The sequence below is a fragment of the Balaenoptera musculus genome, chromosome 17 (assembly GCF_009873245.2).
Source record: "Balaenoptera musculus isolate JJ_BM4_2016_0621 chromosome 17, mBalMus1.pri.v3, whole genome shotgun sequence".
Classification (NCBI taxonomy): domain Eukaryota; kingdom Metazoa; phylum Chordata; class Mammalia; order Artiodactyla; family Balaenopteridae; genus Balaenoptera; species Balaenoptera musculus.
Genome location: NC_045801.1, coordinates 78,616,202 through 78,634,289, shown reverse-complemented (window position 1 = coordinate 78,634,289; position 18,088 = coordinate 78,616,202). Strand labels below are relative to the sequence as shown.

General features: G+C 40.6%; 1 protein-coding gene across 6 annotated transcripts in view; it reads right to left on the bottom strand.

The window, feature by feature from the left end:
* Positions 1-18,088, bottom strand: part of ST18 (ST18 C2H2C-type zinc finger transcription factor) — a 122,941-nt gene that overhangs the window by 75,348 nt on the left and 29,505 nt on the right. For 5 of the 6 annotated variants that reach the window (XM_036830787.1, XM_036830786.1, XM_036830790.1 and 2 more), the window contains 2 exons: positions 17,013-17,067; positions 14,887-14,920 (listed from right to left, as the gene is read on the bottom strand). In XM_036830787.1, the coding sequence (XP_036686682.1) occupies positions 14,887-14,920; positions 17,013-17,067 (89 nt within the window). The remainder of the gene's footprint in view (positions 1-14,886; positions 14,921-17,012; positions 17,068-18,088) is intronic. The other variant, XM_036830789.1, reaches the window with a different exon arrangement.

The window sequence follows — 18,088 nt, the reverse complement described above, 5'->3', positions numbered from 1 at the left end:
GAATCCTGAGTAACAGTGGAAGGAGGTAAGAAGAATCCCTCAAACCTCCTGCTGCCCCACCACCTTCTCAGCCCCCCGCTGGCCGGACACACCTTCCTCTGGGACGTCATTCTGGAAACGCTGTCAGAACACATCCTTTTTACGCCACTGTGGGTTTGGCATTTTCCATGATTATAAAACTTAGCCCTCTGAGTTGTCATTGTCTCTCCCAGGAAACTGGAACCATCTACAAGGGAACGGAGACTGCTTCTTGTTCATTTCTTATCTCCTGGGCATCTGTAAGGCCTGGGTCTTGGTGTCACGCTTGGTAAATGTGCCCGGAAGTTGAACTCCACCCAGATGCAAGCGTATAAAGATGACTTGGATGCAATTGCCTTTCCCCAGGAGAGTCATGAGAAAGCTACCCATTGGCTGTTCAGACCACGTGGCCGCCCACCCTCTTGGAACAAAAGGTCACAGATCCACACCAGCTTTTGTACGGGGGTAGGGAGAATTAAGTTAACAGGAGCAGATAACTCAGGAAATCCTACTTGGCCCACACAAGGATTGACCAAATGACCAACTGGTCATTCCCAAACTCTGCTCTCCAAGAAGGCAGAACAATCAGTCAGTTTTAAAGACAGTTCAATCCTCACATGAACCAAAATTTTAAAAGAAACAATATTTAATCATCAACTAAAACACAAATGAATACACCAAAATTTGGAATACAGTCTAACAAAATATAAATGTCCTCCAATTTATACCCAAAGGAAAAGGATGCATCTCAGTGAAATAATGTGAATTGCCAAGTTCCTTGTAATTGCCTATAGATTGACTAATTGATTCATTAATGTATAGCCACAGCTTAGCCATGCATTACATAAATAGCCCATCGGCCTCTTCAGAAATATAACATGATAGGTCATAGGATTTCCCCGAAAGAAGAGAACTTGGATCTATTAAGATAAAATTAGAAAGTAAAGACAGTAAGAGGTGGTTATTATGTGGATTTTGGAATCAGGATACCAAAAGAATTCACAAAGAATTTCAACACAAAAGGAGATTTGTTGTTTGCTAGCAAATTTGGCTTCATTAAAGCCACACTGTTTGTTTTTTTAATTTATTGAGTAATACTTCAAATATATGTTCTAAAGTATATAAAAGAATAAGATATATATGGTTTTATATTAACTTTGTCAAATAGCACTATAAAACTAAAAGTATTAAGAAAAATTAAACAATGATCTTATTTTGATCATGAAGAAATATAAAACTTAAATTCACAGAGCTCATGAATGTTTGCCTTAACAAAATATCATATTTGAGGAGAAGATACCTAAAATGGCCTTACTTTAAAAAAAAAACTTTAAATGATTATCACATCATCTTAGTTGCTCTGATAAGTATTTTACCATAGATTGCATCTGCTAAAAAAATTAAATGCGGTTGAGTAATAATAGCATCTTGACAATTTAAGGTAAATGCATTTGTAGAACTGAGTTCAAAGTTACTCTTTTCGCTTTAATGAATTAGGCAATAATCTGAAATTTTTTTTTTTTTTACTTAGTTTGTATTCCTATCCAAAAATTAAGATAAAATAAAATAATGAGAGTGGTGAAATTCCATGATAATGAGGATAAAAATACTGTGCATTATCTTTGTGTAACATGTTAGTATATGATAAGACCATATACATTCATTTTTGTGCGTATTCACAAATACCTAGTTTTAGAAGAAATTAAAGCAATCCCCTCTAATTTCCCTAGCACAGTATTTTACATAATTTTATGTAGCAATTGAGCTAGCAGCAGAAATTCTATTAGCACACTATGCTTGCAAAAATGGTTAAATTAAAAAAAGGATCAACAAGGACCTACTGTATAGCACAGGGAAATATACTCAATATTTTGTAATAACCTGTAAGGGGAAAAGAATCTGAAAAAAAATAAAGATGTATAATGGAATCACTTTGCTGTATACCTAAAACTCAAGAGACATTGTAAACTAACTCTACTTCGATTAAAAAAAAAAGCAAGAGGCTTGGGTGCTGTCAGCAGGGGCTGGGGGTGCCCTTGCTCCCCAGGCTGGATGGTCAGGCTCCCTCCCCCGCTTGCTGTGGAGGAACCAGCTGTGCTGCTCAGCTCGTCCCTGGGGAAAGGGTGGTAAGTCCCAAACTTGAAAGAAAGAGAAATCTTAAATGCCAGCATCTTCACATTATTTTCACGTCACCCCCATGAATGAGACGCTTCATTCACCCTGCCATTTCATCAGCATCCCACCTCATCTTGTTTGGAGACGTGCAGGAGACTGACGTCCTGCATGTCTCCTCCCCGACTTTATACCTTATGACACTGATCTGTACTTTATGCACGTGCGTGTGTGTAACTCGGGGCCTTCCTGGAGGTCACGGAGCATTGGTTACGATCATGTAGGCACCGTGTGAGCACTTCCTACAGTTGGACGAGGACCAGAAACCTTCCACGCACACTTCCAAGGAAAGAAGACACACTTAACTTCATCATAAAACTTGGAATTCAAAGTGAATTTGAATAATCTGATTATTTGGTAATCAGAACGAGAAGGTTAAGTTTTTACAGAGGTTGTTGACTAGAACGCTGGACCAGGATCCAGGCACAGGCAACAATTTCAGTTCAGAAAGGCCATTTCAACCCTCATCTTTGATTGGCAACATCACACAGAGTACGTGAGAGTGACTGTAAAAGTCACACGGAAAACGTCTGCTCCAAAAGTTACTCTTGAACCAAAATAATAAAGGTAATTGATATTTCATTCACGATCATGTGAATAAACTCAGGATCATGTGAATCAGCCACACAACTCCGGGGGAAAAATGTTTATCGTGGGCAACTTATAAAAGACGCTATTATGCACCAGGTCCAAATCTATCAAATACCAAGGTCCTATTTGTGTTTGTGGCACAGACACATCCTTAGGAAATGAAAACGATCTCATTTATTCACAAAGTAAAGATCACGGACTAGTGATGGGGTTTGTAGCCTTTTTTTTTTTTTTACCGTGGGTGATTCACTCCCGGAAAAATTCACCTCAGGGCCACAGACGTAAAACTAAGTACATTTGGTATCTTTAAATGAAGACCAGGAAGCATAAGTACCAGCTATTTAGCACCGTAATGAGTAAAGTATAGGTGTCCTCTGTTCTCTACTGTGAACATTTATTTATTTTTTCTTTTTCCCAAGATGTGCAGATGTGACCTCTTTCTAAGGAACAGGCTCTGAAGGGTTGTTGAGAATGACACAGAGTAAGGCTTCATATGTTTAAAAATCTGATGTAAGAATAACATGGTTTTACATGCAATAGATAATTATAACCATATTTTGCATATTAGAAACATAGTGGCTTCATTCTCTTTAAAATATAATGAATTCACTTCTTTAGATGAAATTTATGTATGAATACTTTTGTCAGGTAGTCTTTACATTTGATTATTTCTGTAGTAAGAAGGAGAGCCACATTATTTCTGTCACCTAGAACAGAGTTCATCAATGTTGACCTTTTTCATTATTCATTGATTTCTTTTTCTGGCCATTCCTGTTGTGGTTTGTATATAGATATTTCTCAATGTTCAAAAGAATGGTTTTCTCAGTTTTGAGGTGTGTTGCATGGGGTCTAGTAGAAATATTTAGAGTAGAAATTTGCAGAAGAAGGAAAGATAATATGAAAAGAAGGAAAGTGAGAGAGAGGGAGAGAGTGTTAGGCGGAAGAGTCAGTGAACGGAGGCAGGGAGGCTGGGAGGAGGGGCAGAAACTAAGTGTGTGTGTGTGTGTGTGGGGTGTGTGTGTGGCATGTGTGCGTGTCCTTGTGTGCCGGGGGCACAATGTCAAAGACCAGCAGAAAATAAACACCGAAAGCAACCAACACGAGGGAGAGGTACACCCACCGAGGGAAAACAAAACAGACCAGGCACACACACAGACAGAGACACAACTTCATCAACTAATACGGCAATGTTTTGGCTTTAACATGACGATGACAAAAGACTCTTAAGACCACGTGGCTCTTTTATGACTACTGTCGTAAATGCCGATTTTAATTTCTTGACATTACCTGAATGCAGGTACTTGGTCCATAATCTCAGTTCCTTTCTTAGTTCCCTGAACTAAAAAAAACTAGAAACCTACAGATACACACAAGTCTTTGGTCATCTGATATTTGGATGGCTTCCATTTATCCTTCTTCGACTTCACCAAAGACACATTATGAATCATTTCACAGAACTTGCTGGTCATGCCGGAGAAATATTTAAAAGGGGGATCAACTGTTAAAATTTTTAGTCAAGTGAGGCTGAATTAGTAGGGATCACCTCCTTGCTGTATTATTAAAATTACGTGTATATAAATGTGTGTGTCATCCTCGCTATACATGTGTATGCGAAGTATATATATATATGTACACACACAAATCTGTGCAGTGTTGTGGCAGCCAAGTATCCAACTGAATCAGAAATAACTTGCTTTTAAGGGCTGTTCCTGATCTAGACGCTCTCAAGCTTCTACATTAAGCCTGTGAATCCACACGTCACTTCCCGTAAGTCACCCCTTAAGCTTATCTGTGCCATCCTTCCCATCAGAGCTCCTGAGGACCCCCCCTCCTGGCCCACCTCTGTCCTCAGGCCCCACCAAGTCAGGCAGGCTCGGCCCCAACATGGTTCTGCCACCTCCGGGCCCGGCAGGCGGCTGTCTTCCTGGACCACTCACGGGATGCCCTTACTCCCATTCGCTGGTGGGCGCAGGGCGGGGTGACTACTTTGCCCATGCCTGCCTTGTAGTTTACTATTCCATCATGTAACCTTTTTAAAAAATTCATATTCTCATTCAGAATACTGTACGACTGCTTCCCTGAGAACACCTAAGCGATAGGAACCCGCTTCCGAGCCAGAGTTCACTCCTCGAGACGACGTGGACAGTGGCCCCTGAGACACAGCAGTGCTTCAGGGCCCAGAAGTGCTCGGGACCCCCGTTTTACCGTTCCACCCCCCTGCTGGCTGGGAGCTATCCTGTAAGTCATTGTTTTCGAGATGTTTCCATGGTTAGTGGGAATCATGAAGTTAGAAACCTGTGTGTAGGCTTGGTCTACAGTGTTGTCAAGAAACTGTCCTGCACCTGTTTTAGGTGTAGAAATAAACTGGACATCAAAGCTTAATTCACTGAAGCACAAAACGGAAGACACTGGGATCTCAGAGCCCAGGCTTTCTATTGGTACGTGATTTGTCATTGCTTTTAAAAACATGGGGCCATCTTGTTGAGGAAGTGGGTTTGAAGTCCTGGAGGGAACTGGCCTTCATCTACACTCAAGGGACGCCCCTCTGTTCTCATCTGTCCCTCCCCCTTGACCCCCTGCCACCCAAACCCCCAGCTGGCCCAGAACCAGGCCGCTGGAAGAGTCTGCCTTGGTTAAATCTGGTTTAACTGAGTGCCTGTTTCCTGCCCGTAGGAGTTCCCTGGGTGGACACGTTCTCACCCTCCCAACGCAGGTCAAAACCTGGCTGGAATTCACTGCTCATGTCATCGTGCTCCTGTACAATAAGCCTCCCATACAATAAACACGGAGCCCTGTGATCCCGGGACAGACGGCAGGCTCTGTGTCGGCCTCCACCTCCAAGGACATGGGCCCTCAGAGGCTCTGGAGCAATTTCCATGGACCCTTCGCGGGCAGAGGGGTCTGAACTCCCTCAGTTCTCATGGGGCACCGGGAAGAGCAGAGCCTACTCCGCGGTCCCCCCGGGCGTGTGCTGTCATTTCCCTACAAGTTTTACTGCCGCAGCCCTGGACAACATCCTCACCTCACGAGAAGATCCCACAGGTGGGGATGCACTCCCGACCTCAGGTGGGGACCACGGTGAGGACCTTTAAGGATCAGATGCCCCAGCCCTTGGTTTCTCCCAACTGTTCACACGTCCAGCAGAGGCGGCTTCACCTGCTGACCTGTGGCCTCGGGGTCTCCTGTCCACAGACTCACTGGCTGATTCCTTCCTACAAGCAACTCAGAAATGGGCAGTAGGCACTTCTGTTCTAGTTGTGATTTCTTTTCTGGACTGAAAATGACCAAATGAAACTAAGGGAGAAGTTAACAGAATTAAGAGCACCTCATTTTTATGTTGTAGAGGAAGACATGTATTGATGGTAGAAAAATAAATTAGAAATGATTATTATAGCAAGAGTAGCATGGTTTGTAGTCAAGGGGCCGGTAGAAGCTTTGTTGACTAAACAGTCTAGACTTTAAAGGGACAGACGTAGGGGAAGAATCTAAGAACTGGAAGGAAAGAGGTTACAGGCATTGTAAAAAGATAAAGAGAATCAACACGTTAAATAGAAATTCCTTGGCAGTGAGTTCCTAACTACATTATTCTCAAAACAAATATTGGTAGACAATGTAAAATAGATATCTCAAGTAACATCCGTACTAGGGATACAACGGTGAATAAAATAGATTTCTTGTCTTTAAAAGGTTTACAGTGTATCAAAAAGAATTATATATGATGAATTAAAGTTTTTTAAATAGTTTATTCTTTTTTTTTGATGTCTCCCCAACCAAATTCTAAACTTGAAGGCAGGGGATCTGCTTTCTTCTGGATGGGCGGACAGACGGATGGATGAGTAATAAAATAGCTACAATTCAAAGTCATAAGTGCTTTAAAACAGACAAGAAAAGAAACGCTTTGGGGACACAATGGAAAAAAGTATTAGTCAGCCTGGGAGGTCATGGGGACAGCTCATTGCAGAGATGACATTAGTCATTAGCCTTAAAGAATGAGTACAAATCCCATAGGGGATTAGATGAAGGGAAGAATTTTGCCAGGAATAGACTGTAACAGAGTTGAGACGGAAAAAGCATTATATAAAATAAAATAAGATAAAATAAAATAAAATAGTAAAATAATAATATAAAATAAAATAAAATAAGTAGCTTTAGGCTTGGGATTTCCTGCAGAAAACAGTCTGGTGATGAGATTGGAAGAAGAACATTTGGAAGTGGAGGTGATTCGAAAAAAGGACTTTCTCCTTCAAGGAGGATAAAATAAACAAGGAGAAGGATCACACAAGGGGAAAAAAAACAAGTGAAAATGTAGCAAAGGAGAGCTTCAATGGCAAAGACGAATCAGAAGATACGTCTGAATAAAGCCAGAGGTCAATTTAGCTCTGTTTGGAGATGGGGGGAGCAGTTAGGTGAACCCAGAGGCCAAGACTGAAAGCGCCGTACGGAACAGTTTCCTTAGTCAAGAAGGCAGCAAAGACGTGACATCTGAACGTGTCTCCGAGGTCCCACAGCTGGTCTGACCGGACCCCCAGAATCCAGGGCTGCTGTTCACCCATGTTCTCGCCACCACACCCACCCGTCAAAGTCCAAGTTTGTGTTAGAGTTACGAGAAGTCACCCATGGAGAGGAAACACTGAAAACTAAAGCACACACACGCTTTGGTTGCAGGAAGTTGATGTGTCAACATTGAGGGACACATTTATCTCAGTTCACACTTCAAGCAGGAAAAACACGACAATTGTCAGAAATCTTATGTTTGCAAACATACACGGTAATTGAAACGGGACTTCAAGTGGGTTTAGCTTACCTAAGAGATAACAGCAGAAATGAAGAGCTCTGCCTGGCGATTCAAGTTAATCGTTCCTTCACGGAAGATGAAGGAGAAACAAGAGATGGAATTCAATAGTTTCACGTTGCACTAGAGATGCTCCAGAACACATTAGGGTGAGAAGATCACGACCACATCCTAACCTGTGACGTGCCTGGGTGGGTTGAAAGGAACCTCAGCACGTTGGTTATCGATACATCAAGGTGACAAGGCAGTCACGTGACCTATGGAAGCCGACGGAGAGTCTGGATTTTGCTTGAAACATAATAATGACATCCCCTGAGAACACACTCTAGATGACTGTAGAGGCATATAAAGTGGTGTTTAAACGCATCCTTACACGAATTCTCTTTCTAATGATCTGTGGAAAATATTTAAGGAAGATTTGGTTGATTTCAAACATGTCCAAGAGGTTAAAACAAAGACTCGCAAAAGACCAAGGCTTGTGCTTTTTGCCACACTACTGTCAACATTTTGTTTGTTCAGTGTTCTGCTATTCTCCATCAAGTAGAAATGCAAACAGTCATTAACATTAACCCAAGAGTTCACAGACCAAGAAAATTCCACAGACACCCAGACGCTTGTCTTTCCCTGCCAACCCATGCCATGAAAATTAACAATGGAGAGAAGAGCTTTTCCAAGTACGGAGTGAAGTCTAAGCTTGTGGGTGCCTCTGGAACTTTAATATGCAGGATAACAGCTCAGAGATCTCGCTAGAACAAAGGTTCACTCGGTCTGGGGTGGGCCTGGGAGCCTGCGTTTCTAATAAGCGCCCAGGGGACGCTCGGAGCAGCCGGTTTGGCTCCGGGTGACACGTGATCCCCGAGTGGGAGGGGACCTCTCCCGCTGCAGTGTCACCCACAGTGTTTTTATCACATACTTCCCTGGTTTATTACATCCATGTGCTAATTTTGTCTCCACTGCAGTACCTGGTACTACACTGGGGCAGAAGAAGTGCTGAAGCAACAAATACAGATGGAGATATTCTTTCGCCTCATTTGTGTTACAAGAAAAGAAGAGCTAAATGTATAAAAAAATTATCTCTCTGGGTGAGCTCTGCAAATCCGAAAACCACAGTGAAGTGAATCTTCATGTGCGGCCCGCAGGGGTGGCATGTGTCACGGTTTTAGAAAAGGTCTGATTTCTGGAGATGTTTGCGCCTTAGATTCCTAGAACCGTCGGCTGACACAGGCCACCGATATCCTTGTGATAACGTTGGAACATGGAAAGAAAAGGTAAAGAAAAGAAAGCGCATTTCCTTGTTCTTATTTTTTTCTGAGAAACTTCACTGAATATTTACGTATAAGCCCCATGGTGTTTTACATCATAATGCGGGCATTATACATATACAGTTAAGATGGGGCGCGCCCTGCCCCATGCAATCATCATTTTATATATGCAGACTGGAAGACACATAGCTGTTCAGTCTCTAAGCTCAGCTGTGAAGGGACAGGACCCACTGCCGGCCCAGTTCTAAATGCCTGTCCTTGACCTCACGTGGACGCAGAAAGGACACACACCCCACACTCTGTGAAATCAGTCTCTGAAGGGCAAGGCCCATGATAGCTCATCACCTGGGAGGAAGCACTTCAAAAGGAAAAACAACTAGAACGAACAGAGATTTGTATCCAATCCAGGTATTTTAACAGACTTAAAATCACATAATTAATTCATGGAATAAAAAATCCAGAAGGAAAGGACAATGGTCTCTTTATAATCGGCAGTGCCGTGAATCAAGAAAATGTGCTGGCGGGGAGATCAGCTCGGTGCTTTGTGTCCGCCTAGAGGGGTGGGATAGGGAGGGTGGGAGGGAGACGCAAGAGGGAGGGGATATGGGGATATATGTATACGTATAGCTGATTCACTTTGTTATACAGCAGAAACTAACACACCATTGTAAAGCAATTATACTCCAATAAAGATGTTAAAAAAAAAAAAAAAGAAAGAAAATGTGCTGGGGTTAGTTTGTAGGTCTGATATATTCCACCTTGATTTAACAATTTATTGATGAAGTTTAAGTAAATATTTCCCCCCAAATTCGGATGATAAGATACGATTCCAGTGTGTCAGTGCAGGTTCATCAGTTGTAACGAACATACCACCTAGTGGGGATATTGATGGTGGAGGAGGCTGGGCGTCTGCGGGAAGTTCTGTCTGTTCTGCTCAGTTTTGCTGTGAACCAAAAACTGCTCTAAAAAGTAGTCTATCGGGGAAAGAAAGGAATGCTAGGGTCTGCAGTAACAGAGGACAATACAGTGGCTGCAGTGGGTCTGGGGAGGCGTGGGGTGCACCCTGGACCACAGACGGGCCCTAAGTTCTGCCTCTGGTCCAGTCTCTTATTAGTCAAAGACCTTGCGTGTGTAAAGCATGTAACTTCCCTGAACCCGGCCTGTGAGTTAACTGTGGACAATGTCACTTGTCCCAGTGACCCTAAGGGCTGGTTGTAGGGATCTAATCAGATCCTGCGCACTATTTCCACCCCTCACTCGAGAGACACCTACTGAAGGCCGCTCATGGCAGGCTCAGTGCTAAATGCAGGCCCATAAGTACTGCTGGCACACAGTTAATGGAATTTTCTTGTTAAACAATGAACTCTTTTCAAATTTTTATTCTTGTTGAAAGCCTCCCTAAGATATCTTAAGACACTTTCTTACCCCAGTAAGTACAGTACAGAAAACAAACTAACTCTCTGGAAGGATTACTCATGCCCCCGAGGCGCAGGCTGGACACCAGCCCCCTGCCCTTTACACGGAGGCGGATGAGGGCCACCAGGACGGGGGGTGATGGACAGTCATGCCTCAGGCACCCCCTTGCTGGAGACTTCTCTTCCAAATTAAGTCCTTATCATCTCCTTCTTTGGTTATCAGTCTCACTTCCCCTCAAAGGGGTTTTAGGAAAATGGGTTTTCTTTAAGGTGTCAGTTCCTTGGATTCTAATTTATAGGTTTGGCCACATTCAGAGAGACACATGGCTAACGGGAACATAATAGATATGATATGTTATTAAATATCCCAAACATGCACTGAGCCGTGCATTTGGAAATCACAGCAATAAAGGAAAGAAGAGAGTTTCTTCCTTCTTTTCTCCAACCTTGTGATTAAAACAACGTATTTCCTTTAACCTGGATGATAGATTTATGACACTTAACTTTAGAAATCAGTTTCTGTTCATTGTATTTCCTTCAGTTGAACGTCCTCTCCAGAAATTCTGTGCAACAAGTAGTTCCAAGAAAATCATGACCATTAAAGGAAACTTTAGTCTCAAGAAAAAAAGAAAAATTGGAAAGAAAACTACTAAGTATTAAATATTTAACTGATATAAAGACTTCAGTGCATGAAATAAGATAGAAGAAAGAAGAGAAAGCCGTCTAAATCTGTAAGTCGCAAAATATTCTCACGTCAATTAAATATTGTTATTAAATCTATAGCTGATTATAGAACTCATAAAATGTTTAATATTTTAAAACTTACAAGAAAATACCAAATGATAAGGTTTTGAATGAAGGAACAAATTATGTACAATAAAATAAAAAGCGACGACTAAATTAAAATTTTATTACAAAACTTAAGCCAACTGGGAGGCAGCAAGAAGACCACGAAAGGACAGTGGGAAGTGCCTCTAATATAATTAAGAGCCTTGAATTCACTTGTGCCTCTAAGGAGTCACATAGGAAAGCCATTTCAGAGGCTGGAATGTAGTTTCCTAATTAGAGGAGAGGGGCCAGGACTGGCATAAAACACTTTGCCAACGCAGGACACAATTACCAGTATTAGTAGATGCAATTGCAGGCAGATCAGATTAAAGATAATAGTAATAAAAGAAAAGAGCAGAGAAAATCCAATGGTCATGATTTAGACGGGCTCACGAGAGCCTTCGCAGCACCACCTGTAACCTGAATTGTGCTGGAGAAAAGGCTGGAAATGCTAATAAGGCACGTGATTAACGGTGGGTCTGGGGTTATAAATTGCTTTTTTAATGGTGAAGACAGAGTATCATAAGAAGATGAGAATGCCAGTATCAATTTTTATTAGTGTCAGGAACAATATGCCGTATATTTAAATCAGCTTCATTTGTATTAGTATTTTTATAGGTAGTAGCTCTGGAAGCAATAACATGTCCAATGCATTCTAAAAAGAAGAACTAAATAAAGTTGCCAATGTTCTCCACAAAAGACCCATAACTTCTACACTGAGGAAAATATGCCACATTTCCTGAGATACTCAGAATTCAGGTGCACAAAAATGCTGGATTCTGGACCACAACAAAGCTGCAGAATCAACTGGAGGAACAGTTGTAGCAAATGGATAAAGTTGGACAGCATTAAAAACACACTAAAAATAAACCTTCCATATGAATCAGAATTTTTTTCCAAGATTTATGTACAATGGCATTTAGGGTCCATATCTGGGTCAACTTAAACCATTTAAGAAACAACTTGAGACCTATTTAGCCTAAGCATGATCCGGCTGTTGAAAATAAGTAATTATCAAATTAACAATAATCAGTAATTTTTATAAACTCACTGTTAGTAAAGAAAAATAGGTGAATTCATTTTGTTTATGAATTTTCCCAGCATTTATCACCAGCTTCCTGAATTGGTCTAATGACAAATTAGGTAAAATTGAATATCTGACAAAAAGTTTTTTTAGAGAACTAGGAGACTAGGAAATGTTATTTTTAATTAAAATGCTTTTTTTTTTTTTTTGAATTTCAGAAAACTAGGCTTTGAAAAATAAACCATAAGGGTTAAACTGCAGAATTTTAAGAATCCAGGTTCTGAGGACATCAACAATGGACCGTGTTTTTGATCTATATTCTAGACAATTAGTGTTAACTGCGCATGACAGAAAGCTCAGCCTGGTGAGTGAGAAGCTGGCCTGAGTCAGAAGTCTGGATTCCTTACTAGTTGTTTAATCTTAGGCTATTTATGTAAACTGTTTATTTTCACTTTCTTCATCTGAAAATTGGAAGTATCATCATTTCTACCTTCTAAGGTTCTTGGAGGATTGATGAGACAGATTGCTCCAGGACCCTCAGGACTGCCTGGGTCTCAATAAATATTAGTTTTATTGTAATTATTGATGCTAATAAAGTGCTTAAACAGTAATTTCTATTTCTCCAGGAGGGTCATATTAAACATTTTTCCTCTCAAAGTTGCTTCTCTCTGCTAATGTCTTCTTTTTCTCTATGAATTTTATATTTCTCCTTAATCCTAAGCATACAACGTATTCATTCCTTCAAATTTCTCTTTTTCTTTTCAAGTTATTCTTCAAGACACCTTACTCTAAAGGACTTTTCCCTCCTCTGAATAGTTTGATTCCCTAAAAAGACTCCAACTGGAAACACAGTTCTTCAGCTGTGGGATGCCCGAGGAACCCACCCTGGGAGGGCACACATGGCAGGCTTCTGGAGTCTTGACCATTTTCAACTTCTCTCCATCATTCTACAAGGACATCAAGTCTCCAAACAAATAGGAATTGTTAATGAGAGCAGGTGTAAAAAGCAAGAACGTAAAGCAGCCAGGCACTCTGGCCATTTAATCCTGTCCCGATGTGTGGGTATATCTATGTTCTGCTCTCAGAAAAGTAGTTTAAAATGTAATATTTTCAACGATAAAATCGACAACAGATGCAGGGCCATGGATTTCCTACAAACACATTTCCACAGAGAAGAGCACCAGCATGAAAGCTTGCACCCAATTCTGATAGATCCAGTTCCACTAAGTTGATGAACCGAAACTTGCAGAATGAAGGTACTAAGCTAGCCCTCCAAAGGAAATCACAGAGCACAGTGGCCTGGAAAACAACCATGTGAATCATAAATGCATACATTGTAAATGTCAAGGTGTGCCAGACACTGTTACACATCCAGACGCTGTTACACATGCTCCAGTTTTCACACATTTCCCAGAGGAACACATAGACCATCGCTGTTTTCAGAAAGGTGGATTAGACCCTGAGTTTGGGGCTTTCTGGGCTTGCAAACCTAGAGAGGAGACAAGGGCCTCCTCTTGCTCCTGAAACATTTCACTACAAAGTAGCATCAGGACAGAAAATGTACTGGCAGCATGCGTTTCTTTAAATATGCGCTTAGAAAAAACCAACAACTATACCTTGCAAAGACTCTGTGAAAGAAAACCCACTTGGAGTTTATTCTGCAAAACCTAGTCAGGTGGAATTTCCAGAGCATTGCCCGAGGCGCGTAGCACAGTATCTAAGGCGGAAGTGCTCAGATCCACCCCGAACCCCATCATCACATTATCTTCAAATGTCTACTGTCAAAAATTCACGTGATTATCTGATAGAATTATCTAAATTTTTTCACAAATTGAAGTATAGTTGATTCACAATGTTGTGTTAGTTTCAGGTATACAGCACAATAATTCAGATATATATCTGAATATATATATATACACACACCATATACATACTTTTCATATTCTTTTCCATTATCGAGTTATTACAAAATATTGAGTGCAGTTCCCTGTGCTAAACAGTAGGTCCTTGTTGATGATCTATTTTATACATAGTAGTGTGTATTTGTTCATCCCAAACTCCTAATTTATCCCTCCTCCCCCTTCCCTTTTGGTAACCATAAGTCTTCTATGTCTGTGGTTCTATTTCTGTTTTGTAAGTAAGTTTGTTTGTATCAGTCAAGACATAGAAGCAACCTAAATGTCGATCGACAGAGGAATGGATAAAGAAGATGTGGTACGTAGATACAATGGAATATTACTTGGCCATACAAAAGGATGAAATAATGCCATTTGCAGCCACATGGATGGACCTAGAGATGATCACACTGAGTGAAGTAAGCCTGGCAGAGAAAGACAAATATCATATGATATCACTTATATGTGGAATCTAAAACAGAATTATCTAATTATTAAAAAGAAACATGGAGCATTCTGGACTTGGGTTATTCCTCACTCATGTTCTCGGATGAGCTCAGTTCCTTACTTCCATCAGCAGGAAAACAAACCACACACGGGTGTGTGCACAGAGGCAGTGCACCCTCCAAGGAGAAAGTGGAGATTTTCCCACGTTACAGAACAGCGTTTTTGTGTTTTGTTATCAAAATATTAGCTTGAATTGTTTCGGATCGACAATCAGTAGTTTCTCCCTTTCTCAGTTTCTTTGGTGTAGAGACAGAGGGCAAGTGAAATAGGCCTGTTGGCTTATTCCTCACAGTAAAATGAGGATCCGAGGCTTGAAAAGTAAAAACATTCTAATAATTAAAGTTGATCAATCTTAGCAAAAGTAAAGTAGGGCAACCCTTACCTGAGCTCCTGGATTAGAGAATCCATTGGTGCTATTGACAAAAAGAAAGAAAGAAAAGGAAAATCAGTTTATAATTTTGAAAACTGTATGACAGAAACCTTTTACCGCCTAGAGATAACGACCAATGTATGATTAGTGCAGACCCCACTCAATTTCCCTCTGGGCCGATTCATCTTTCCTGGTTCTGGTTCTTTGGAAACAAGAGGACAGGTGATCATGGCCCAGAACAGATGGTTCCAGATTAGTGCCTCAGGTGACCCTGGGACTTCGAAGTCATGGATTGGACTTCCAAATACCTGTCTTTAGAGATTCATTGAAAAAGTATAGGAGTACGAAGGACTTGAACTATTTTTTAAATCAATTTTACTGTCTCTAGGAAAAATTTCAAAAGAATCCTGTTTACATTTTTATTGACATTAAACAAGCATTTAAATAAAACTGGCAAAGTTTTATTAATAAATATCCTAAGATTCTGTTCCTTCAATTTCTTCCCTGTAGAAAGAGAAGTTTTAGTCACATTAATTTCAACATCCTATTAAAAATAAGATATTTATAGAAAAAAAGAGCTTTGATTTTTCTGAGATGATGGGAACTAAAGAAGTTCATGTTTATAAATACCTGCCTACACCAGGATAAGCAGCATATTGAGAGAGACAACAGGTGGTTTTAAAGATGACTCATGCTGCATGAGAAACAGTTGTTTCAGTTCTCAAAGAACATTTTGGCTCTGTTTAAGGGTGTATATGTATGTGCCAAAAGGATCCAAAGTCCAAAAAGAATGGCAAATTAAAATACTCACATTTTAGAAGTATGATAGAGTTGTGTGCTTTCAGAAGTCAGAATAAGAGATTCGAATAATCCAAATACAGTTCCTAGAATGCTGATGTTTATGGCAGACATGAGCCTGTGCTAAATAATGATAAAACTGTTCTTTTTTTAAAAACCTGTATTCCATGGAGAAGCTTGCTGCGTAAAAATGTGATATTTCCAAAACTGCATTCCAAATATTAGGATATACGATGTAATTACTTTTAAAGTAACTTAAACTAAACCTGGAAAATAGAACACTGTAAAACTTCAGTTTGGGTAGAGAAAAGTCCTGTATCTTGTACAGCCAGATTCTGCATTTTGGTTATCATGGTTAATGATAACCAGGGTTGTATTTTAACTGAAAAAAAAAAATCATCCTGGAATTGAAAAAAAATGGGGGATTCTGGACTTTACTGAAACAGGAATTATTTACCTTGACTACACACATAAACAAAGCTAATGAAAGCGTTGAATTTGATTAGACATTTTCAACTGTAAATCTCAAAACGCTTACAAATGACTGCCTGATAACTGTCCGACCCGACCTTTCCTCAGCAAGACCAACGCGAGGAGGGTCAGGTGGGGAACAGCTGCCCAGCTTCCTTCCAGAGGCCAGGCTGAACCTTCCATTTAGAATGAAGGGTCACACAAATATAGTTAATTATAATAAAAGTTATTTTCCTTAAGGGGTATTATTGCCAGTCAATCCTGTTTTCCAGATGTTTAGATCATCAAGGGCCTGTTTATATTTCAATATTACATTACCATCTGTTGGTTACAAAAAGAGAGGGATAACTGACAAGTTAAACCTTTCAGACGTTACTTCGCAGAGCTGCTGGAAATTCCCAGCAGGGACAGTCCAAAAACAAACAAACATCGTCATTTTACTTGAACTAAGTTTAGACTGGAAGCCACTAAACCGGATAACATAAAAATCAAAACCTGCTTTGGCAATAAATGAACAATTCGGTCTTTTCCCTTGGACATTAAAGGTCACGTCAATAATTTGAGGTCTCCATGAAGTGTTCTTCCCTTGCTGACCCTTATGCTATTTTGCACGATGTTTAAATCTACTCATGATTGCATTTTGTAAAAATTAGCATCCTACATCATTTGGACTATTCTGAGTCCTTTACTCCTGGTTCATAGTATTTACTAGCCTCTCAATGCCATGATCCAATGTCCTGGCTTGATTTAAAAATGGAAGCCCTGAGGAAGTTGTAATTCTTCTGACTACACGTCAGGGACTGAGCACGGAACGCCCACATTTCATGGTGTGCTGAGCACGGTGTCGTGGAATCTGCTTGCTAACTCACCCTTGGTTCCTTTCGCACGGGTACGCAGCGTTTTATCTTCAGCCTCTGCATCCATCTGTAACGTGAGCACAAAGTCCTGAGGTCACTGCTTTGACATTGACCAAAATACGAACACATGTCACTAGAAGTTCTGAAGGTCATTATGAAAAGCAGAGTAGCCTTTCATGCTCTTGAACAGCATCTGACTCTGAAGAGATAGAGCTGTGACTGTCTCACACCCCATGAGTTCTGGGAACACTTCTATAGATGCCGGAACCAGACGGAAGGGACAAGAGGGCAGATGTCCTTGCCCACAAGTGTTTGCTACTGATTCAAACACTTCCGGCATTACAAAGATAGAAAGAGGGATGGTCTGATTAACAGTGATGGTGAAAGAGACAAAACCTCAAATGCCAAACCAAAAGGTTTCAGATTAATTTACTAAACCAGATTCCTTTGCATTTCTAGAAACTTTTTGCTACATGCCTCTTTCTAAGTTAGGAAAAATAATTCCCACTGTAAAAATCCAACATGAACACAAAACACTGAAATGCCCTCATTGTAAAATACCACTGGAAATGTTTACGATCAACAATGGCATACATTTACTCCCATAATTCCAGAATAAATGTGGGTTATAATCGTCCAAATCCATAAGGAAAGTAAAATTTGAGTGTTGTGTCTGTCACTATCAAATTCCCGAAAACATCATTACTAATGATTTTAAATATAATCGAGCTAATTATCAAAGGGATGCCAAGACATAAAAAGCTTGTTCTTTCTGTCCACATGGAGATAGAGTCTGACCTGACTACACCCAACCATCCCACTAGGATCCTCTAAGCATCTCGTAGTTTAATTCACTTTTGCACTTTATCAGAAGGAATTCTTAAGCAGAAAGAAGTTGTGCTGCTTGTTGAAAATCAGAAGCAGGCGAAAGGCGCTCTCTGTGGCTCATCCTTAAATCCCGACGCCGGCAGGGATGCGGTGTGACTGCAATGAGAATGGGAGACGCATCTCTGCTTTCCGAGGCTGAGTTGTGATGGAAAGCACTGACCTGCTATAGACTTATAATAGGGGAGCAGGTGTGGCAATGA